Source organism: Corvus hawaiiensis, chromosome 4 (assembly GCF_020740725.1).
Source record: "Corvus hawaiiensis isolate bCorHaw1 chromosome 4, bCorHaw1.pri.cur, whole genome shotgun sequence".
Taxonomy (NCBI): domain Eukaryota; kingdom Metazoa; phylum Chordata; class Aves; order Passeriformes; family Corvidae; genus Corvus; species Corvus hawaiiensis.
In genome coordinates, this window is record NC_063216.1 from 43,204,198 (window position 1) to 43,230,315 (window position 26,118).

Consider the following 26,118-nt stretch of genomic DNA (forward strand, 5'->3'; position numbering starts at 1 on the left):
TTCAGATTGGAGCATTTTGATTTGACATCATGGGTCATATAGAAAGCAGCCTAGACTTAAAACAGCCTTTACAAGCCCTTTCTAAGCCAACTTTCCCCATACCAAGTCATTTGAAACACATGAATACAAAAGCAAAATTTAACCAAAAAGATCACATTTGAGACGCTTCATTGCTTTATCAATTTTTGTGTAACTGTCCTCACCCATCAGTTTACTAGCATGTCAATCATTCTGTAGCCACCACTACACACAAGCACGTGCTAGAAACACAGAACCACACGAGGTTTGTCTTATTATCTACATTCCTGATTTCACAGTTGCCTGCCAAACTGAAGGGGAGAACAGATCAGGAACATTGACTGGCAAGAAGATCTGCTTTAGTTATTAGACAAATTACCTCTAGACAAACATCCTGTTCAGCAGGTTTTTCATGCCAAAGAAGGCTGCTGATGAACTGTACTGAAAATGTGATCTATCATTTTTATGACAAAGACAGAGGTGGAAAAAGATTTTCCAGAAGTTATATATAAGTATTAAGTGGTTTATGATATCATATCATATCATATCATATAAGCACCAATACTTAGCAAGGTACTATTCTGCTTACCCTGAAGAAGTTGCTATGGTGGCCACTGCAACAGAGAAAAGAGGCAATGAACAGAAAAAGAAAGTACCAAACATGGTAATGAAATCTCTCTCACAAAGAATTCCCAATACAAATCTCATGGCAATGAAAAATAATCTTTAAATTACATGAGCTTTTAATGAGTCAGATAAAAGCAGAATCTAGATTATATTATGAAACATCAGTGCGTATTCAACTGCATTCTGACCTTGATTTGTTCTTTACACTGAGCCACTGAACTTATGGACAGATCCCAGCACATTCATTTTCCCCTTAGGGACAAAGTACCAAATGGTAGTGTAATTGCCAAGGGAAAATTATTACTCTGTTCTGAATTATTTCTATCATAAATCCAGCACCAGTCAAACAGACTCTGTCACAAAAACGACAGGGTTGCTGTACAGTGATGAGAGTCCCACATACAAGGGCACCATAAATCCTTTAGTCCCACCACCCAACAAAGACATTATAAGTCATGTGTTTAAATCAAAATTAGAAAATCCAAGCTGGCAGCAAACTGGTCTGCATTGCTGAAACAATGGAAATGAGGTGATTTACTTGCTGCTGGTTTAAAATTCACCCCGCCTTGTCTGTTTCTTAGAAATGTGTAAAACATGACTAGCTTTTTGTCTGGGTAATTTTGAAGGGGTGAAACACAGCTCTTCAGAACGCAGATGTGCAATTCAGATTAACATCATTTCTGTTTCTGTTTCTGTGCAATATATGAATAATTAGACTATACTCATTAACTCCTAAAGAGACAGTTTAAAACAAGTTGAGATTCTTAATAATTGATTCATTCTTTTACCTTAACAGTAAAGTGTGTGGATTAGAATAAGTCACAGAGAAACTTGGCACCAGTTTAACTATATTTAACTGTATCTGCCTTTTTCATTTTTTCAGGACCTATCAAGGACTGGTGTCTCTACCAATGTATTCAGGATATTCTTTCCCACAATGCTTTAACAACAATTCCTTGATGGCGGAGTAAAAACATATATGTTGAACCCTGACATGTCAAAAAACTTTGGGCAAGGTGAGCCATACAACAGGGAAATTAACTGGTAGTCAGAGATTTCCCCTTCCACTCCTGCAAGGCTAGAAGTCAATGATTAAAAACTTAGGATGACTGGCATCCATGTTCAACCACAGAACCTGGAGAAAGAATGTTTTCTCATAGAAAACTAATGGGCAATCTTTAAAAAAGGCCCTGTGATCTCCAGTATCAAAGAATAATCTACCTCACCCTTCCCTCCCAGGGTTGACTTTATATAAGGACCATGTAAGAACTTGATTTTTCTAAGACACCAAAGTGACCTGATGGAGGCATTATGATCTGTACCAGCTATGGATTTCCACGTAAACAAGACAGGAATGCACATCTGCTCTTTGATGAATGCAACGGCAACTTTTGGCTTACAAGCTCATTTTATGAAATAAATTTAATTAGCATTCAATCTCTCCAACATTAAAAAATTCAGAGAGTAAGACAGTTTTCAGTGAAGCCTGCTTCTCAGTATGTTTTCTTACATGCAAAATATTTAAGGACTCTTCAAGTGACATTCAACTCCACACAAGAGCATTTGAAGCATCCTACAAAGAATAGTTCAAATTCAATGTAATTATCACAGTATTATGTGGCTTAAATTATCTTGCACAGTTTTAGAGTTGCCACATAAGCAAAGCCTAATATTAATTTGAATTATTCACCTCTGTTGAAAACAGAAAAAACCCTCAAATCTAAACCCCTCTATGCTTGTAAAAATGCAACAAAAGAATTCCTTCAAACTGTAGTTCACAATCTCTCCTTTCCTCTTCTTCCCCATATGAAAGAAAAATTAATTAAAAAGGCATAGTACAAGATGAAAAGGAATAATCTTACTGCTAAAAATTAAGGCTATCCAGTAAGTTATGTCATGTTTTTCATCATCATGAAACCATGATTTTTGAGAAGTATGTAATTCACAGAGTTAAATTAAGTAAAGAAATTTGAATGTATTTCAGGGGCTAATAGACATCAATTCCAGATGACTCAATTATTATAAGTGTTATTTATTTTCTTTCTTGGTGATTTTTGTTGGGAAGGGTAGAATGAAACAGCTCTTCTATTCATTAAGTTGTCAACAGGTGATGGTATCTATGAGAGCATGTTTGAGCAGAATCAAAATTGAGTTAGTTTATTATTATGCACAATACTTTTTCAGCACTCTCTTTTGTCCTGATCTAATGTTTATAATTTCCATATCAGTCAGCCAAGTGAAATATGTGCTTAAAAGCTAGAAATTTCATATGGATAGCATAGAATTCTGATCTTGAGAACACACATGCAATTCCAATTTTGTTTGCCAGAATACCTACAGAATTGGACATTACTTTTCTAAAGGCAATTCCCAATAAACATATTTATAATAAAAAGATTCTCTGAAATTCTCTTAAACCCTCACCTATTCTCTTATCTCCATTTTGCAGAGAGAAAGAAGACACAAACATTTAAGTGATTTCACCAAGATCACCTAGGAAGGCTACAGCAGAAACAGCATCCCAGGTTTCTTCAGTCCCTGTGCCTTAGTCATAACACAGCCCTTCCTGTCATTTATTGCTTGATTTCTGGGTAGAGGAAAACACACTTCTAGCCAGGTAGAAAGGATCCATTACAACATTCAAGCAGACAGAGCATACATGGACAAAGACCAGACCTCCTCTAGACAACAATCCTGGTCAACGGCAATCAGATAAACACGAAAAGTAGGATCATTTCTGAGAAGCAACAGTGCAGTCAGGTCTAAACAGCAGGCAAAGGAGTGAGTATGATAGCAGACTTCTTTCTTTATACTAGTGAGGCATCAGTATTGTCTTTTATAACTAGAAAAGTTGGTTTATGCCTTCATTCATATATCCTTTGTTGATGCTGGGAAAGTCAAGTTGTTTAGATCAGCACCTCCAGCTTCTCCAAGTGGCTTGTTTTTGCTATCTTAACCAATGTAGCAGAAGGATCTTTTGCTCTCCATATTAGTCCTGTCGGACCCACAGAAAGGAAAGTAATCGGGTTCTGGCGTAAGGGTAAAGAGTCAAAAAACCTGCTTGTTTTGAGAGGACAGTTGAGGGAGGTAGAGACTAGGATTGATCAGGCAGCTGTGGGGAAGAAAAAGGGCTATGTAGAAGTCCCAGGGAATGGATGTATGCTTGCTATGAGAGGATAGGGCCCTCACAGAATGCCACAGGTTTCAAGGTTGTACAAAGACTTCCCCCTGCCCCACCAACACAGATTCCTGAAGCCCTATTTTCAATTCTTAGCTCTGTTTCCAGTATTTGAAGTAGCGAAAAAGCCTTCAGAAAGCTCCACTCATGACACTAGTCTTCTTGTTTCATCTCAAACTCAAGTATTATTTTGAAGCATAATTCAGACCTGGTTCAATTAATGTTCCCAAAACAAATCTCACAGACTGTTCCCTTGCTCTGTCATTACACAGCAGTCCCTGGCACCTGCACAGCAACAAGGATACAAGCTGACTTCAGAGACCAGCTTCAAATCTAAGAGACTAAGACTATGTGGTAAAAAGACAATGAGTTAACAAGCATTAGCTAAAAATAACTGTCACTCCCTTGAAACCAGAGTCAAGTCTTCCTGACAGTTTATTCTGGGTGTGGCCAAGAATAGAGTTAATGTAGTTTACACAAAAAAACAATTACTGCTATAATTATTCAGAAGTACCAGAAATAATTTAGGCAAATTTTGCTGGGATATGACTAGACAAAGACCTTCCCTCTGCACTAAATGCTTTGCAGTCAGATTACAGCGCTGGATTTTAGTACGTGCTGAAGAGTCTTCAACTTTTTTCCTGTCTCTCAGCAGGTATTTCTATCTTTCAAGACGCTATCACAGCACCAACACTTCCCTGGAATGTGCTGTACAATTGGCTTTACTGCCTTTAGCTATGTAACAGGATCAGATGCACAAATGATACATACTACAAAAGCAGAATTGACTTTTCATGTGCTTAGTTGCAGGAATTGCTTTGATTCCTCTTGTTACAAACACATGCAAATGTTAGCTGAAATATGTATCTCCACATAAAGCAGATATCAATGCTGTGATATGTCACAAAACGTATGGTCTGACGTGCAGCATATGGAATGAATGATGGCAACCTTAAAATAATTGTAACTTTCTATTTTCTCTAAAAATGGCACAGCTACTTTAGCCCATTGAGAGAGTATTTATGTCAAAAGGAACCCAAGAACTTCTGAAGGAAACTACACTTAAATCAATTGCTAGCGAACCATCACCAAAATTTGCCTGACAGCGAATGGGAGTTACTATGGCATCTGCTGAAATAATTCAGATGAGGCCTCATTTATTAAAATAGTAAATCTATACCACTATTAATCAAGCGTGATACAAAGTATTGATCTAATACTCACTCCCTTAGCTGGTACTCAGAGGCACTAATTAAGGGAGCTGCATAACACATCTCGTTTTCCTCTGTGTTGAACTATGAGAAAGTGCAATCAGGAGTAAAGGCGAAGGCTGGAGTAAAACAGCAGTTCACTCATTTAAATGGATCCTATATGACTGTTTCTGAATATCCCAACAAAACAAGGTCAACAACCCTGAATGTGGCTGTTGAAATTTTGAAACATTTTGAAGTACATTAATTGCGCTGAGAATTTCTGTCTTTGTCACCCACTTACTATCCAGACCCAGCATTTCACATGGGCCCTCAAATGCCTTGACTTCTCCTGACATTACACTGAACAGGACTTGAAGTAACACACCCAAGCGTAATATGGAACCAATTAGCCCATTTATATTGGAAGACTTCAAATGCTACAAGAAATGAAATCTTAATCTCTGTGAAGGAAAACAGCAATAAAGATCATTTCAACTCCATAGTTCGGTTTTGTTATGTGTGGCAGCTGGTATGGGGTCTGTAGCTCAGACCCAGGAAGCCGTGACCGGTCCAGAGAGATGGCCCTGCGAGGAACCGTCTTCCAGGGACCATGCAGCTTTTCCTCAGCCACTGGAGTGCCTTTGCAGAGAGGTGCCTGCTTCAGCAGGATAACAGCTCTTTAGTGATTTTCAGCTAGTGATTTCAGCTCTTGCTCTGAGAGGCAATCTCCAGGCCAGACCAGGAAAGAGAGACGAGAGGCCCGTGTGGCATTCCCACATAGGTGACTTTATTGTCCTGCGCCTGCGAAAGGTGGCCAGTGACAGGCTTGCTCTCCCGACTGAGCTAGCCAGGCTTCTTTTATGGGGATACAAAGGTGGGTGTGAGAGGGTAAAAGCCAATGGGTTACAAAGGATCTACATAGGGTCTCCCAGAGGATCATGGTTCTGTGTCCTTTCTCACTGTAACAGAAGAGTTCTGGCCTTTCTAAGGGGGGCTTGCTGGGAGATTGTGTAATCTCCTCCTATCTCAGCAGGCTTCCTCCCAGGGCAGGGGCTGGGCAGGCTCCACAGTTATGCATATATTTCCACCATGTATTTCAAGAAAACATTTTTCCAATTTAGCAGCAATAATTCTGGATTTTATATGGAAGTGTATGAACTATAGGCTTAGTTACACAATATCTCTCAGTTTCCAGAAATAAGACCACCTAATCATTATGTGGGGTGGTGTTGCCTCAGGTGGCTGAATGGATAAAATGTTTTTGCCTCAGTGTCAAGACTCCACAGCCAGGAATTAATTTTTTTAAGAAACAATAAAATAGGGGATCCTAAAGACATGATTCTCCAGATCCAAAACGCTATACTTGATTAAGTGAGATTTACTTTTTAAATTAATTCCTCTTTACAAGTTGGTGAGAAAGTGATACGGAGTCAGCATTAGCTTCCTTCAGTATTTTATTTCTGGAATCAACCTTGGAGTCAAATGCACCAGCTGTTAAAGACAAATTTGTGTCAAGGGAGATAATTTGGATTTATATATTGAAAAGTAGGTTGGTACTGCCTTTTCCCTTGCCCTCAGACTTGGGTTTTATAGAATCAGCAGAACTCACAGCTTGGAAAGAAACAAGTCACAAAGAATTGTTTAACAGCAGGAAAACAATCATCATAACTCATCATATATCTATTTGCACCAGGATCCTGGTTTTGGTCTGGTGTATGAAATTCTGATAGAGAGGAACACTTACGAAGGCCATCTACAGCATGGAAATCACTTAGTTCACAGAAAATTTTGAAGGTACATTTTTTTCTTGTTACTCATTTCTGATACAGCTCTCGATATTTGTGAAGCCTACAGGGGCAAGCTTCATCTGAACAGACTACAGTTCAGTCTGCCCCTAATCTGTGCAAGGAAATGGACAGCACTCCAACACACTCATCCATCCTTGGAGCAAAAGAACAATTATCAACAACACCACTTCACGCTTGCTCATTCAGTGCTTACAGAACTGGAAACAGCAATAGCTATTTTAGATGACAGTAAAAGAGATATTCACAGTCACATCTGATTCAACACTGGTTAACATTAAATATAGACCAGACCTATTTCTTTCACATAATACTACATTAAGTCAACCAGTTTAATGAGGGAAATCTTTTATGAAGATTTAGAGCCCATCAAGGAAGAACCAGGGGTGACACAACACTCCTAACATTGAGTAATTGATCTTATCCTATGTGGTTAAGTGGTTTTGAGAGGTCAGGCGCATGTTTCTCTCCATTAACTGTCAGTGCACTACAAGGTGAGAATGTCAGATTTACAGGTCTACCTTTGGGATGCCTAAAGTAAATTGGGAGGCATCCCACCTCATATACTCACTAACCAACCCCTTATCATAAGGAAAGAGAAAGACGTGAGAATTTGACAACATTATTCACATTCTTATGAAACAGTGCGACCTTTGTTATTTATTGTGACACTGCTTATTGGAGCTCTCTGAACTGTCCTCTGCTCTGTTTAAGGTTAGAAGAGAACCACAGTTCTGTTTGTCTTCTCGTGGCTTCTGGGCTTTCTCAGTCAATGTTAACTAGTACAATTTACTAGAACCCACACATTTTTAGATTCTACTGAAACTTCATACAAACAAAAGATAAAGAATCTTCAAGAAGAAGGGAACAGGGAATTTCAAGGTGCTATTCTTGCTCAAGAATGTGGGACATGAATTTCCATAAACTATGTTCTGTAGCCAAGGCTACTGCTTTTCAGATCTTAAGGGTATGTGCATGCACTACAGCTTTAAAATCTGAAAAACAAATAAGTTGTAACTTTCTATTGTTATTATTCCACTCAACTCTCCTTGATGAATGTTATACAAACCAAAATACAGCAAGAAGGAAGACGAAGGAATGTATTTCCATATAAAATGGACAAAAACGTATGAAATTAAAGCTATAGAGCTTAAAATATTCCTTTGTAGTATCAATTCATTTATGTTGTTTATTTTCAAGCAATCACTATGCTGGACAGTAAAAGGATAATAAACATTTCAGAGAAATGGAACCAAACACACCTTTACAAAATAAAATGTGGTGTTCCAAAATAATTTATATGAGCACTTTTTTTCATTTTTCTCCAGATCTAAATATTAAATTTTACTAAAGAGAAGAACTGCACTCATTCCACAAACAAAATCAATTAGTAGTATAACGACATAGAAATAATCATATTAGGACATACAATATTGTAACAGTGGAAAATTGAGTCAAATCTTTTTGGTATTTTCTGTATCAAGTTCAACAGCACACTAGGAAGTACTTCAGCAGTTTCTAAGAACGACAGGGTATTTTGAAGAAATACAGGCTCTTCAGTACAGTAAAAAGAACTGTTTACATAAGAAAATTTTTGAAAGGATCAGCATGAATGTAAAAAATTATGTTTTAATTTTTGCATTATTTTATCACTGAAAATAATAGCTAGGGATTAGAATTAAAGTATCCACAGTTCTCCTCTCTCTCAAAACATGCATGTTTACAGTCGTAGACAAGAAGATAACACATCATTGCAACTAGGGACCAAAACTGAGGACTGAATTACTGTTAAAAACAGCCAGATGATCATTAACAAAACAAAGTCAAGTTTTTATAATGTAAAAATCTTTTGAAAGACTTCACAATGCTCTAGTGCAGTTACCTCTGAAAAGGTGCAGGATCCAGTATCCTCATGAAAGTAATTTGGAAAATTAGTGGGGAATGCATTACTCATCTAATCTTTTGAGTGGTTTTTAGATAGATGAGACTTGGCCAGACAACATAGGTTGGGTCTTCAATCAAGACCTCACTTTAATTCTTCATGAACAAGACATCCTAGGGCACCGACTCAACACCGACTCACCTACAAAAATTGGCTTAAGAAACAGCTTTTTAAAGGATCTAGACTTTCAGGGAAGTCTAGCCACATCTGACTGCATTCAGTGCATGGAAAAAGAAGATGCCACACTGACTCTGTATAACTGCACACTACTTCTGAAGTGTCAAAATCAAACACAATTGGAACAGATTATGACATTTTACTCAAAATTTGGTAGTTCTTCTAATAGTCTAAATATTTCAGAATAATCTGCAATATTCTCCTAGACAGAGAGTAGACAAATCATGGTCTACTGAAATCTGATGTAATGACCTATTTCTAGCTCTTTACTGTTATCAATGGGAAGATGTCACAAAGCAAGAATGAAGGGCAGTGCCAAAAGCAAATGGATACTCCTTTCCCTATGATACCTCCTTCCCTACTACATCTCTGGACTTTTAAGTAAGTGCTAATCACTACTTTATGTCAGCAGCAGGAACAGAGTGGTAGGGCACACAACTGTGTTTTATTGCAGTGATGCTGGAACATCACTGAGCTGTGACACTGTGACTGAAGCCCAAACACCTCAAGTGACCATCTGTAGTTAAATGTACCTCAGTACTACCAAGCCTTGTCAGCAACAGCAGAAAACACAGTAGTATCAAGAATTCTTTTCACGCTACCTTTGACATTACAGTGAAAGTAAAATCACATTATTTGCAATTTTTCAATTAAATCTGTAATTATGCAGTTAAAACCCTTTACTAATACTATGTCCCCAGGTACCTCAAAATCAAAAAGTTACAAATGTTCCACTATTTTCCTCTTGTTTTACACTTTCACTATCGACATATTGAATTTCAAAATGGGGACAATTCCATTGTCTCAATTTGTAAAGAAGGCAGTACCTAACCAGCACTGTATGTGCTAATTATTAACTCTCATCATATTAAACACAAAATGCTGCATAAATTCCAGAAATGCTCAATGGGACTGTTTTCCATTCTGTTTGAAAAGCACCACAGAGGGGGAAAAAAGAGTCTGTTCTAGCAGATTACAAGAAAAGAAAGATACTGGAAAAATGATATAACAGTACAAGTTAGGGCAAAATAATTACTGAAGCTTGAAGGTGCCTTCCATCTCAAATTAAATACAGCATAAGGATTAGTGGTAAAAGAAAGGAGAGGTGGGACAACTGGGAGAAACAGAAGAAAAAAACCTCATTCATTAGAGAAAGAGGAAAGAGATTATTTATCTGCAAAGCATTAAATGGAACTTGCTGCAAAATTGATCAGATCTCTTCAGACTTGGAAATACCCTACAGCAAATATTGATCAAGAGCAGTGAATGTGCTACAGACCGTGTTCATGTGCTATACGAAAAAAAAAAGCGGGGGGGGAACTAAAGTGTGTTTAAAACATACTTAACTTTGAAACACACGCAACTGCTGAGTTAATGGTTGCATGAGTTATTGCAGCAATGTGCATGAGGATAGATGATCTTCAGGAAAACATACCTGGCTAGATTGAATGCATCATCAATCAAGCCTGCTCGATTACTGACAGAGAGAACCTGTGAGGGGCAAGCACAAAAATTGAACCATTTAGGGTGATGAAACAGTGAAGGTTCATCTAGGAAAGCAGATTTTAAGGATCAGAAGAGGAGCTTACCTCATGGTTCCTTGTTAGCTGATTAATTAGCAGCCTCCAATTCCTAATATCATAATTAACTCTAAAGTATCCAGTCTGGTTGATGTTCCCCAGCAACCAACTTGCCTCTTCCAAAGCAGGAATTCTGTGGTGTTCTGGAAACAAAGAAGAAGAAGGGAAGGGGTCTTGGTTTTAACCTTAAACATTCTAAAAATGCATCTGTTACACTTTCACCTTCTTTAAATATACATGAAGGCAGTAAAATTAATTCAAAGACTAACAAAAATATTGTGTTGGATTAATAATTTCCTTTATCTGTTCTGATGTAGAGAGATGCCAGCTGACATTCACATGGGGACCTTTTACCCACACAGAATTTCAAGTGTGCTTTTTCTTTCCTGGGAAATATCATTTTTATGACAGGTACCCACTTTAAGTCTGGTACCCTTATTCTGGCCATGCTTAAATAGCTTTCTACAATTGTAACTCAAACAATTCAATGGATGTGCTACAGAGAGAAGAGTAAACCTGTGATTAAAAAAATAGATTCTTAAGTGTTTCTGCATGCATTTGATTAAGCTTTTACACTGGATTTTAAATTAAAGTACTTCGAGTTGTACAGCTTCTAGCTACTAACCACTGAGAGCCTCCTCTTTAGAGCTAGACCAATTAACCTTCTATCACCTAACCTGTTCTTCATCTTTCCCCTCATTTTAAGTAATCACTCTAGGGCTGAAAGTCTAAATTTATTACTGCATTTGTACAGTCAGGCACTCCACAACTATTTGCAGGAATAGGGATTTCAAAATTTCAACAACACAAAAGCCCTGAACTCACAATACACACTTCTTTTTTACCATGGCACAAAGCCTCAGGCTTCAACATCTCTGGAAGAAGTCTTCAATCTAGTACATTATTTTGACAAAACTAACCATGAACTCTCGAGAACTCACTAAAAATTCAGAAACACTTTTTTCAACTAATAAAATTAGTTTTTACACTGTTGAAGGAACAGTCTTCTCATTCAATTTTAAAAATAAAAAAGAAATACATAAAATTTGTTATAATGTAATTCCATTAGGGAATTGTTTGGTGTGCTTTAATTCCCTGGAGGTAATAAATAGGAAAAAAGTTAGCAATATGGTCTTTGCAATTCACACATACTATCTAGTACATAGGCTGACTAAAGAAATTGATTTAGTTCAGTCTTTCTCATAAAAAAGTAATTTCTGAGGAAATAATAGTTAACTAGGGCTACAGATAAAAGTTGGGCTTCTTCCTTGATTAACAGCAAACCCACAAATAACTACTATTTTAAGGTGCAGTAAATACAAAGATCAGCAAGACCCCAATCTTAAAAACACATAATTACATGTTTAAATTCATGGACCTGCATTTTGCACACGAATTTGGATAAAAAAACTGCAGTATTAAAATAGAAAGTCCTCTTTTCTCCTAGGTAGTTCTGAAACCAATAAAATCTCTGAAAAACACACTTATTAGAAATATTAAGCCGAGAATAACTCAGTTGTTGCATGTTCAATTCAATTCTTTACGATCCAACATATCCTGCAGAAACAGGACTGAGAAAATCTGAATTAAGTCCTACAACTCTGAATTTCCCAGGCATTCAGACTGTCAAAGCACCTAAGCTGCTTTTGCCCACAATCTGATTTGGAACAAGGCTGTAACACTTGTGTGTCCTTTCCTCCACAAGGGGCTGTACAGATCAGTCCTAAGTAAACTCTCTTAGACTTGCCCCCTGTTTAAATCCTTTTTTCATCGGGTCCAAGTCAGAACCAGCCCATTGCTCCACCCTACTTAGAGAAGACTTGAATCCTGTTCCTTTGTAACCTTATACCTCCTTAATGCAGTACAGCTTTCTGCCCATGCTCTTTGGTAGCAAACTAACCTTCAAATGCCACCAGTCCTGAAAGCAGCTACTTGTAACTGGTTAATCCTTGCACCTCTACAATACTACCTAAAAGCATACCTAATAGGCTATCAGCACACATTAAGCAATATCTGGGTAAATAAATACATTAAATGGAAATTTTCAAAATCATATGTAATTAAAAAATACATACACTTTTTCTTCTTAAAGCATTTATATTAAATTTTCACCTCCAAAGTGAGAAAATTACTTATGCTTCAATAGCGTATTGAATTATACTTGTCAGTCAAATATGACAAGTTCAGAATAAGCTATTTCACATATAACAGCTGTTCAACACCCCCAGTACATATCCCTATAAAGAAGAGAGTATCTTTTCCAAGCACGATGGCGTTATTGCTGTTTCGGTCAGTTTAAATACAACCATAACCCCTTGCTATCATATTTCGATAAGACCACTTGTGTATTGACGTCCTCCTGAAATACAGGACAGGAATCTTTCACACCTTCCCAGCTCATATAAAGAGGTGGCTATTTTAAGGGACTGCCTGATACATATGCTTCATATAGCTCTATATAATTTTGTAGAATTTGATATTTGTGTCTGTCAGTTCTCATGCTTTCCTATAAAAGAAATTCTTTCTTTTGGTAATTACAGACACTAAAAATTTCTATACATCTGGGTAATGTTTCCACTTACCACAAACACATTTATTAGTTTCCTATTAAAAGTATTATAGCTAGGGAAAAGGTAGTAACTCAGTGTTAAACCCTACATTAAACCATTCATGACTTTCTAAACAACAACAAAGATTACATTTGGAATGAAATCTATCTTTGAAGGTTTTAGTTCACCTCTTGAAAGTCATTCTAAAATATATATCCCATTGTATTTGACATTAAAGGGAGGTTTATTTAATCTTCTTCCATCAGAAAGTGTTTTTCCATGGTCATGTATTGTCGGGGGGCCTCAGAAAATAACACTGCTCTAAAACTCCTAGTTTTGCTGCATACATATAGGAAACATTTAGGATGAAATGGTTAAACTTTATGACATTTGTTTTGAAGTAAAAAAAATCAGTTAGGGTCTCATTCCCAGTTTGTCTGCTCTCAAAGTGTGAGATAGCTCTCCAGCTGGTGCATGTGGCTTGAAGTTCTGAGCTCTCCCATCTCTCAAGCAACTTCAATTCCATCAAAACCAGCATGTGAGGCAGGTCTGGGAGCAGGGCACCCTTCTGCAAGAGAGTACTCTCAAAAGCATGGACCAAATAGAGTTCCAGTACCATTTCAAGTGTTCAGACTCACAGTTGTTATTTTAACTCTTCACTTTATACAACTCCTAGCATACTAAGAAATTGGTTTATTATTTTCTTTTTCCCCCTGCTGGGGGAATTGACTCCATTTTGCTGCAAAAATAACTGCAGAAGTGTAGCCCAATTACCTGACAACAACAGCAAGTGAAATTTTTCTGACAAAAATGTGTTCCATGAGGAATTTCACAATAATCTGTACCGGCTTTAACTAAATTCTGCAAATCTTCTTGCAAGAACTTTTCATACAGGGAGAAGGCAAAAAGTGAGAAGAGAAAGTTCTATCTCGCTTGCTGTGTTGCCATAGCTCCATACTGAAAGAAAATATTTTAGTATAGAGATCAACAAAATAAATGGAGCACATCAGGAAATATGATCATGTTCTATCTCACATAACTCTTCCTCAGACTACCTTTCCATCCATTAACATTCCTATATGATGGAACTGCTAATGTCTAAGGTGATACACAATGTAAGCAGCAGTCTTCTGCTAGGATCTTCTCTCGGCTGTTAGAATAAGGGGAATGATTCTGACTCACTCTGTCAAAATCACATAGGATTCCAAGTCCTGTATACTTGGCCCTCACGATGGCTGGCTGAAGCTCAAAGCAGGACCTGTATATTGATCTTTCTTCACAGTGCTTCCCTTCTTCCTGCTTTTGAAAGATAAAAGAGTGGAGTCTGGAAGCAACATAGGTAAAGTTCAGCAGCTGAGTCTCAGAAAAGAAAATAAAGGGTATTTTTCTAAAGCTGCAACTAATGCTCTGTTCCCCAGCAGGTGGCCAGCAAACCCCAGCTCAGAAGCATCTGTCTTCTACAAAACACTTCATGGAGCAGAATCTGACTTTTGAGTGGCTTAAAGTAGAGACTATCTAGTAGGAGGTGGCAAAGTAAATTGGGACTTGCTGTTGGAAGGCAATTGCCCTGTTCAACTTTCTTTCCCCCATCTCATCACAATCCTGAGGAGATATTAGAAGCAATCTGAACAGCAGTCACTTTAACTGAGGTAGGGAGGTCCATCAAAGGAGTATTTCCCTGGAACATAAATCAGGTAATGAACAGGAGGTGGGGATGGAAAGGGCAGGGAGGCAGACTAAAGCTGTGCCAGCCAGCTCAGCAGCACTTGCTGAGTTGCATGGAGATGTTTCCTACTTGGAGACTGAGTACCAGAACAGTGATTCCCAAGGAATTTTCCAAAGCCCTGCTCACCTATTGGAAATGGATGCTAGCTAAACCTCCTCACTTGAGGTTAAGGCCAGTTCTGGATTTGCAGAAACATGCACAGGTGAGCCTGTGCTTCCACATCTAGTACACCTTCATCAGCAATAGCCAACACCTTCCCACAAGCCCTGCTAAGCAGTCATGGGGATGGAATGGGTTCAAAGCTGGTTCTTGACTCTCCATCCACTACTGATTTTGGGCTGATCCCAAAACTGTGTGGACGCATGATCACAGATCATTACAGGAACCACAAAAGAGGCAACTTATCTAGGAGAAACACAAACAAGTCCTGGAACTGTGACAGAGCAGAAGTTTGTAATACCAATGATTTCCACAGCGCCAGCAAAATTTATCATTCAGCACACCTGCAAGAGTGAGGCACAAAGAGCACTGCAGCCACCTTAGCATGATGTCTCTGACCTCAGCACGGACAGGAAGGTTCGGCATGAGATGTTTCTTTTGTGACTGGCTTACATTCACTTGAAGCAGAACAGCCTCATCCATGGCCATGGAGAGTGAACAGGGAAAAGGTGGTGGTGACCTATTTGTGCAGCACTCTGAGAGCAAATGAGACAGCTCCATTTCACACACCAGACAAACTGAACCCAGTAAAAGGACCATCATACGAATGGCATACGAACTGATGAGTAGAAATATGGTTACATAAATGCTATGGTTCACTGGGTAAGGAGAAGAGAGACTGGCAGAAGCACTCGCAAAATGAAAAGCTTTCCAAAATATGACTACATACCTTCAACAAACAGGTGGGAAGAGCTATATTAAATTTGAAACATCCTGGATATTATGCACTTTGTTGAACAAGTTCCCAAGGCCTGGCACTGTCCTCCCTACAGGATTTGCTACAATGGACAATGAATTACAACTCAAAAAGATACTGCATATCTGTAATTTCCAGTGTATTCCTTCACTTTGGTGCTGTGAAGAATGGACAGACCTAGCACTGTTGCCAGCAATTGTGGTCACATGCAGTTATCGAAACTGATCCTGCTCAGCATATTGGTCAGTGATCTGCATGCTCACTATCTCTGGTATGTACCAGAGACAGAAAGGATGAGGACAGGGCAGCAACTCAATCATCCTAAAGTCATGTGGCTCTCACAAAGCTGGAGAGCAGCCTCACATCCCTTGTTCAGGAAAATACCAACTGGTACCCTACAACACCTTGATGAGGTCACACAGTAGCAAAGAGGATGCAAAAATCAACAATTCTCTCTTTTGTCTTTCTGGATGTACATGAAGGAAAAGACTCTAACATCAACAAATAACCATTCTTGGTGACCTAGGGCAAGGCGCAGGGTTTACTCCCAATGGATATTTTTATCTGAAATACCACCAAATAAAAGGAATTTTTTTTTATGTATTTCTATATGTAGCTTTTTCAAAACTGCTTTGGTTTCATTTCTCTCAGATAACCCACAGACAAGGTTAATATTATTGGAAGATTAGGTGATATGCCAAGGTGGTAGTCATCAACTTGAACACTTTTCCCTATTGGCAGCTGAAATGAGGTGTGTGATCAGTAATACATGACTATGTTGGGTTTGCATGGCCAGGTTTGGTAGTGGAGGGGAGGCTATAGGAATGGCTTCTGTGAGAAGCTGCCAGAAGCTCTTCCCGTGTCCAGCAGAGCCAATGCCAGCTGGATCCAAGATGGACATGCCACTGGCCAAGGCTGGGCCAACTGGAATTCGTAGTAATGCCTCTGTGATAACAGATTTAAGAAGAAGAAGAAAAAAAATGTTACTGCTCAGATGTAATTGTGGCCAGAGAAGAGTGGGGTGAGAACACGTGAGAGGAACAACCCTGAAGACATCAAGGTCAGTGCAGAAGTAGGGGCAGGATGTGCTCCAGGCACCAGAGCTGGGATTCCTCTGCAGCCCATGGTACAGCCCATGGTGAAGCAGCTGTGCTCCTGCAGCCCACGGAGATCCATGGGAACACAGAGATCCACCTGCAGTCCCTGGAAGAGACCTGCAGCAGAGCAGGTGGATGCCTGAGAGGAGGCTGTGACTTTGAGGGAGGGACCCCACACTGGGGCTGGGGAAAGACTCCTCTTGCTGAGCAGTGAGAAAAACAACGTGTGACGAACTGACCATAGCCCCCCTTCCCTGCCTCCCTGCACCACTGGGGGAGAGGAGGCAGAGCTGGGAAAGAGGGAGAGGTGGGGAGGGAGGGAAGGAGTTTCAAGGTCTGTTTTTAATTCTCATTATCCTGCTCTGATTTTGTTAGTAGTAAATCCAAATAATATGCCCAATTTGAGTCTGTTTTGCTGCGATGGTATTTGGTGAGGGATCTCTAACACAGACCTTATCTGAGACCCATGAACACTTTGTTATATTCTCTCTCCCCACCCCAGTTCAGTTTCAGAGGGGAGTGATAGAGGGACTTTGGTGGGTGCCTCGTGTCCCGCCAGGGTCAACACATCACAATAACAGAGAGCTGTTCATTAGCTCCTATCCACTCTTCCAGTCACACTGGAAGCTCCTTCAGCTCAACATTTTAGTCAACAAGAAGGAATTGCCTACTCTTTCCTAAAAAGCACACAGAAACCATCCTCATGAACAGCATTTACTCCAAAGTTGATTTGAGTATCTGCATTTAATTACACTCACTTGAAGAACAATGTGACCACTTCCAATCTTCCAAATATCCTCTGGAGCAGTTTGTTTCACTTCCAGCTTGCAGACTTTTTCCCAGACTACCCACTGGGACAATACTGAAACTGTGTCCTCTGTACAACAGACAGTCTTCAAGATTCTTCCAGTCCACAAGAATCAAACCTGGAAACTGTCCTTTGGAGTCTCAGAATTCCTCCCTCATCCCCATGAAACAAACATACCAGCTGCAGAGAAACTCCCAGGAATATCACAAAATCACATATACCAGCCTCAGCATGTACAATCAATCACACATTGAATATACATTCAGGCATGTTCTTACTGAAGCTTTTATGTTGAGGAATTCTTCATCTGAGCTAGACCACAATAAGTAGAAGCAAGAGGACATTCTTGCTCTAGTTTACAGTCTCATTTTCAATGAGGCACAGCCAGTGAACGAGTGAGTGAAAGTAATGAGGAAGAACAAGGATAATGACAATAGATCACAGTGTCATTGATTTGCTACACAGGAGACTGATGACTCGGAAAGGTTCCTCTTTAATTTCTACACAGTAGCCAGCCCAAAATAATTGCTCACACTGGCCATCATTAATTTGTTGATTTCTTGAAGGCATTCCAATAGAAGCGGTAGATCTTAAAAGAGTGGGTAGCAGTTTTATGGACTTGTTCCTCCACACCACTCAGCAAGTAAAAGGCAATAAGGAAGCATCTATGTAGATAATAGTAATATCCTGAACTTTGAAGGTGGGAGTGAAGGGAAGGAGGCATGCATGTGCAACCTAACGAGATGGGATGATCAGCTTGCTCTGAAGTCAGTGGGAACCTTTCTAATAACTTCAATGAGAGTTCAATCAAGCCCTAAAGGACAAAAGTAGATTAGGTCATTAAGGCAGACTATGAAAGTGCAAACAGGTCTTGAAGTATTTTGGAAGTGTTAATATTAAAAAATATGGCCAATGCAGTAAGTTTCTGAAAAGTGAGGCAGAATCAGTATGCTTTGATGAGAGTATGTTCCCCACATATGAAAATTGCTCTGATTGCAGGCACATTTATAGATCATTCTAACATGGGAGCAGCATAAAACATGTTACTTTCTCATAGGCTGCAAACAATCTGGGTAAAGAAACACATACCTTGTACCACTAGAAAGCCAGGGTACTCAGATTTCTACTGACCATACACCACTCATTCAGTCCTTCTGGCTGCTAAGCTCTACGTGACTAAAATATTTTAGCAACTTACAAAAGAGAAAAAACATCTCACACAGGTTTGACTCTCTCCCATTAATTTTCTATTGCAGGGAAATCCTTATACCTTTCTAATTATACAAGAAAGGGTAAGTTTTCCCTCTACAGACCACATGTCAGGGGGATGCATGCATCCTTCTTTTCCCTTCTTTATAATAATTCTAACTCCTCATATGTCTTCCCTCACTCTATTTAATTCCAGTCCAAAATTGTCAGATGATGTGGCACGAAGTGCTAAGGAAATAGATAAATATTTCATGAAATTTCTGTGGTGGGCTTCCTTTCTTGGGTGATAAAAAAACACTGGTATGTAGCATTCACTGTCCTCTGAACAGTAACTATTACTGTTATGATCATGCAGGAACTGAAGAGGAAGAAAATAAGTAGTAAGCAGAATAATGCACTTTTGAGGTCCAGCATATGGTTATCTAATAGAGAGAACAAATACTTTTGATAGATCAATAAGGAAAATTTTAATGACAGCAACCACTTCTTAGCCCTGGTTCAGACTACAGATCGAGTAAAAAATGCTAGAATTCTACATGTACTAAATCATACTCATCATATCTGCTTCATTATACAATATTACATTTAACTTTCACCAATCAATAAAGTGAATTGCATTCATCAATTATTTGATATGTGTTGCCAAATATAAAATAGTTAGCACTTTACATTTCTTTGTAAAAATTTTACATTATACTGTCTGAATTCTGAAATAATTATAAATCTAGATTGTTGCTCATCCTTCATTCCTCCTCCCTCCCTTCCCAGCTCTGCTTTTTTTGCAATTCATTTTAAGCAGTTAAAATTGGGTGCAGAGCAACTAAACAATTATCTAGGATCAATTCCAAAGATACAGTTGAGGAAAACACAAGTATGCTTTATGAGATTCCACTGGGAGGAAAGTTTATTTTTACCTGATTTGTTAGACACCCATATAATTGCCTCTGATGAGATGTGACTCGTATTTCCTACTGCAATTGTTAATGGAATCTGCCACAAGTAGCTGCAAGACAAAGGAGGGGGAATCTAAGAACAAAAATACTGAACTGATTCTTCTCACAGCAATCAGGGATCATGTCAAAGAAATAAAAACACAATCTCAGTAGCAGTGTAAAGATCTGTCGATTCTAACAAGTTACTTTGATTTTGAAATGCATTTGCTATTAGTATCAAAACAAAGAAAAAATAATTTATAAGAAAATCCCAACCTAAATTATAATTTACATTTTTTCACACACTATCATCATATGAGGACTTTTTAAAAAGGCTTTTCCTAGTTTAAGAAAAGGCTTCACAAAAGAGGAAATAATGATTTCTCATATAAAGAACACTTTTTTACATTTACTTAGAAAAAACCTCCATATAAGACATGCTTTGATTTATAGGGACTTCAAAGTTTAAAAATACCATACTCTTCTAGCAACCTCTTAAAAAGCTACAATGGGCTTTCACTGCTGCTGGTTTATAAAAACAAAATGAATGGAACAGATCTCCACAATTTCTCCGTCTTGGCACAATTTATTACCACCTACGCATATGCAAACCAGACAAAACATGCTACATGTGGGATTGGTGATGCACTGATATAATCAGACCCCAACTTCCCTATAGGGTATTACAAATTGTTTCTATTTTGAAGTAAATGTTATAAATAACATCTTTATCTCAATAAACAGAAATTGACTGTATGAAGTGAATACTTTTAGGGACAGATGGAAAGGATGATTTTCTTCATGTCTTTATCATCACCTCTATTCCTGAACTCTCAAAAGTAGCATTTCCCTCACAGGCCTGCCATGTCATTTTGTAAACCAGTAAAGGGGAAGTACTCAGTAATGGTACACGTGGTCCCTTTGCTGGTCCTTAGGTAGGTGGTCAATGGGAGTATGTGTGCAGTTAAGCAAGGCAGCATGGCAAGAGACTGGCCCAAACTCAGATATCACTGTATAGTACTGCTTTGATACCAAGTGAGAATATCACTTTAGACTGATTGCATTAAAATGATGCAAAGATGAGTGAGGGCCAGTTCTCTCCTGCTGGTACACAGCATTGCAGAACTAGCCTATGGTACTGAATTAAAAATTAGGTTTGCTCCTTTCCACGTACCCAGAAGCCTGCTCCACTGAATTACAAACACTATCCAAATGTTCCAGAGCCACAGTCCACATGGGCTGGCTTCCAAGGGTTGCCTTGCTGGCCTGACTTGGAGGCTGGAGGAGGGACAGACCCCTGCCCTGCCACCACACTTGGCTCACAGCTACCCACCCATTTGCAAAGAGCCCTCAGCACACACAGGAATACGTACTGCCTAGAACAGAATCATGTGCAAGAAAACACTTGTCCATACAGCAGCGCTTCAGCAAAGATGGGGAGATACTTGGACAACCATATAGCTGAAAGAGCGATGAGTGACACTAGAAAGGAAACTGGCATTTATTGCCATATGAGAGAAGAAAAAAGGTTCCATGTGATTTTAGGTTCTCTGAATGTTGGTACCATGACACATTGGGAAAATAATTAGCTCTACTCCTCCACAGAAGATAAGGTCACTAAGCACATGCTCTGGCAGAGACTTTTTGGATAATTAAGCTGTGTCATTTGAAGATGCTATTGGCTTTATCAGTCTGCCGACTCCTCATGCTGGACATTATCACACTCCACAGCACAGCCAGTGGAAAAGGATGTCCATTGGTGGATTATCTTCTCCAGTTCCCAATCTGGGGTCTTCACACAAGGTTACCTTGATTTTTGGCTTAACTAATATTCTGGACTGTGAACTGGAGTAATGAGATTCAAGTGTGTACTGCGTCCTGCTGCTTTAGCTACAGCAGCAGCAACTCCTGGGTTCAACAGGTGAGGGCAGTCAGGAGATGCTATGAAGTGATGCACCAAATTATATTCACTACTCTTCTAAATACCTTATACCTTGCTAGACACTCACCAGTGTTTTAGGGTCTGTCCAAAAAACCTTCTAGGAAATATATCACCTTTAGAAACATACCCAGTTCTAAATACTTGGTTCTCCAGAATGAAAAAGATGCTGGCAAACTGTGATTGAGAAAAATTAGGCAAAATTTAGCATAGAGTTTGTACATTATTTGAAAGAACAGGAACATCGGTATGTGAAAAAAAAAATTTAAAACTGTATTTGCATGGTGTTTTTATGACCCTTCAACTCCTACTGAAAAAGCTAAACTGCAAAATAAAAGATACCGTGAGCTGCCTATGTAGGTGATTTAAGCACATATATACCCATCCACAAATATTCATGTATGAACATATATATGGACACTTGTCATTTTGAGAAGGAACTTCACAGAAAGGTATTCTGTACATTGTAATATCTATACAGAGAACAATTTTATACTAACTTATAATATTTTATATTGCCTCCAATTAAGGTAAATCCTACTGAAGTGAAGTCAAATCCTTCTCTGAAAGATGATGTAGCTGTAGAACAAGTGTCACAAAAGCTACTCACCAGAAAACATATGGGATTTAGTTGGGAATATTAGTACTGGCAAATTTAACTTTTATCTCCCCAATATAAGAGATGTCCTGACATTCTTGGCACTTTCCAGAACCTCCAAATCTCACCTTCTAAGTTAGTGGTGTCTCAGATGAGCCACAGGTGTCCTTTTAGTAAACATCTAGAAAAAACAGATTTTTCCTACTTTACTGCTGCTGTTTTCTCCATTTATCTGTTTTCTCCTTCTGTTCTTCTTCATTCTCAGAGAAACTTCTGCTGCTGTTTCAGAAGAAGCTGTAGCTAACTTCTGTGTACATGAGGGGGATGCATCCGGCTCACCTTCCAAGCAGACATCTTCCATTCATTGTCTCTGAATGATCTGTGTGGACTGTGTTCTCCAGGTGTGACCAGAGAGAAGCAAACTTTTCTTGCACTTTTCTATCAGGAGTCTTCTACTTTACAAAGCAAAGAGGAAAAAGGGGGCCCACTTGGCTGCTTTCTTCCTGCTTTGTCTGAGAGTAGTGCAGACCTTTTATTTATTCTTTATATGTTGAGAGCACCACCAGTGTGCTCTCAGTATGTACCTGATCAGGGAAAAAAGCATCCCATTCCACCTGGCCATGTGCTGCCTGCTGTGACAAGCCAGTTCCAGTGACAATAAGAATCTACCCTTGAGGGCCCAGTGACCAGGGCAGCAAGACTTGAAACAACCCATTTAGTCCTCTTACTGTCAAGATTATGTCTGCAGGACTCAGATGCCTGTACAGATAGCACACTCAGCCCCTGGGTGAAATGGTGCTAATGAACTGTGTGCTCAGTCTGCCTGAGATGCTGCTCAGCTGCAGAGGTGGCCCACATAATGTCCCTCCAGAATCAAACCTGATTACTTTGATGGGGAGCTAAAGGCAAACCTCTTATTGTGGAAAAACTAAGGACTATTTCAGGAATTTTAAAAAAAACATCTCTGGAGCTGAGGAAGAGAGACACCTAAAACTAGAACAGACATGTTAACATGAACTGTGCTGAACACTATATTGTTCAATCTTCAAGAGATGTAATGAAAGGGGAATCTTGTTGAAAAGTAGTACAAATAAACCTTTTATTGCTGATTTACAAGTGAGAAACTGTTCATGTGAAATAGTTAAACTTAGGTTGACAGGATAATGCACAGTTAAAGGGAATGCACTGGTGGGTTTTTTTGTAGCACCATATCAGTGCATAATACTGAAGCGTGTTCATTCAGCTTAAAGAATAATCAGAAGGACTTCTTTTGTAAAGTATCAGAACCCTGCATTGGCCAAGGTACACGCAATACTAGAAGCTAGCTAATGTAATACAAGAAGCAAGCTAATTATGCTCTGTGTGGATTATATAGATTTTTTTTTGTCTTGAGCATTACATAATGACTAGCTAGGCAGTATTAGTATACTTTACCTCACTTGGAAAATTATCATATTTGTGATGATTACTTGGTTACGACTTGATTTTCAGCAAAAAGGAACTGAGATTCCTTTGATCAGGGCAAATCCTGAGACTGTAAAACATTAAACAAACATGATGCCTCACACTTTTGGCTCTGATGAATACTAATATTGTAGTAACATGGGGTTTTCAGTGGAACAATTAGTTGGCTTGCAAAGAGCTATGCAAAGCCAGAAAAAGGGCAGTAGTTTATTTCCTCTGCTTACTAAATAAAGATCTCAGGTAATAAAAAAAGAAAAGGTAAGGCTCCTGGCGTTTCAGATTTTGCACACCTTTTCAACTACTTTTTCGCATTAATGAAATGTGAAATGTTTTTGCTGGGATGTAAATCCATACATATTCAAGATTCATCTTCCCAATAACCATAATGTACCAAGCTTCCACACACTGCTGGCAATGAATACCACATTCTTCCAGTGACATTTCTCCCTTCTCCCCTGGATTCAAAACTAAACAAAGAAGTTGAGTTATTCCTAGTCATTACTCACAGAACAATGAAGGTATCTGCTCAATATTCAGAGGCTTATTATCCTGCATTATAAGGAGCATACAAGCAATGTGATTGCTTCACATAAAGTGACAGAACATCTGTAACTAAAGTACCACTCTAGAATCCAGCTTACCTACACATGAATGGCAGAGAAAGTGAACAACCACATGCCTCTTTTATTCTGCTTTCACAAACCCCTGGGTTAAAGATTTCTAATCTATCCTGCTGTTCTTTACACAGCAACTGTACTTAATCCCTCTTACTGTCCACCTCTGTATTTTTTCTACCTACTATTTCAGGTTAAAAAACCAAGCCTGGCTTCAGTGCTTTGAAGGCATGTCTACCATGGATCAAAAGTAGCATAATTCTTTTCTCTTCTACACTCTTTATACTTTTTAAAATGCTTCTTTTCTACTAATCCCTACTGTTCTATTTATTTGCTTGACCATGTCTGGACAGCAACGTGGTATTTACAGAACATTACCTACCACAGGTCCAAGATCTCTTTCCTGAGAGAAAATAGTTTCTTCAGATACAGAGTATCTGAGTTTGAACTGCTTTCCCTACATGTATCACCTCATTATCAACATTTAGCTTCATCTGTCTTTTTACTGCCATGTCAACTAGCACTAAGGAATATTTCTGTCATCTTGGTAAGTAATACTTGTTTTTACTACACTGACAGAACTCCTATTACCAGAAAAGTCCTGACACCTCACTCTTCCACACCCTTTATCACACAGCTGAATAGGAAAAAAATCAGCACAGGTTTCTCAAGAATCTCATGGGCTATCACCCTCCAGTAAGAAATTCAACCATCTAATTTTTCACTTTTTGCTTGTATTTATAAACAATTCTTTTCTCTTATCCTGGTACAGATTAATTTCTTTAGGAATCTTTAAGGAGGAAGCTGGACCTCAAAGACCACATAAAAACTCAGTTAAATTACAAAAAGGTACATACATCTAGATACAGAAGACATCTATAATAGTCTTTGATTATATACTTAGCCAGGAAATCAAAGGAGGAAAACCACCATGGCAAGACAGAAGCATAGAACAATGTACAGATTTAAGGAAAAAAAATTACTGGTTTTTAGTACATCTAACAACAGAAGAATGAGGGACAAAATTAAAATGCTTTGCACAAAAGCAGATTAAGTGATTTGCCTCTTAGCAGGATATAATAAGGATAATTATTTTAAAGTGTAGTGGCAATCATGAACTTGAATCATAGAATGATTTAGGTGGGAAGAGACTTTAGGAGATAAAGCCTTCTACTCAAATGTGATCAGCACACAGGAAAACAAGTTTCACTGTAGGTAGAACATGATATCAGAGGAGGATATACAGGCTGTATATTCAGTGGCATCACACAAAATCAATCAAGTCAGTTGAGGCAAATGATTTGCCATCTGCTTTTTTTTCCTAATCTCTCCCACTGTGAAGCTTCTACAGAATTACTTTCAGGAAAGCTTAACACCAAAAGCTGTATGTACTTTCAAATAGCTCAGTAGGCTGAGAAATGAAATTGTGAATTATCTCAGGCTGGAAGAACAGAAATCATGTACCCATCAGCTGGCATTGGTGAAATCCCAACCATCACTCTTCCATGACTCAGTTTCTCTGGGATAAATTCAGTTGTTCAACGTGATGGCAAATGAGCTGTCATCGGATATTTGAGACATCTACCACGGTCTGTAAGATATGGCAGAGCACCTAAGGATGCTCTCGCCTGTGTAGTGGCAGCACAAGGCAAAGTAAGATACCTGATGGCACCTTGGATGGCACCTTGAATGGCACCTTGAATGTCACCAGTCACATGTGCAAGCAACTAAATGGGCCTCTCCAAC

The 26,118-nt window shown here is 38.8% G+C and overlaps 1 protein-coding gene across 1 annotated transcript in view; it reads right to left on the reverse strand.

Annotated features, from left to right (window-relative positions):
* Positions 1-26,118, reverse strand: part of TRHDE (thyrotropin releasing hormone degrading enzyme) — a 209,236-nt gene that overhangs the window by 36,986 nt on the left and 146,132 nt on the right. Inside the window, exons 10-12 of the mRNA XM_048300199.1 lie at positions 19,740-19,828; positions 10,530-10,663; positions 10,376-10,431 (exon numbers count right to left, since the gene is read on the reverse strand). Of these exons, the coding sequence (XP_048156156.1) occupies positions 10,376-10,431; positions 10,530-10,663; positions 19,740-19,828 (279 nt within the window). The remainder of the gene's footprint in view (positions 1-10,375; positions 10,432-10,529; positions 10,664-19,739; positions 19,829-26,118) is intronic.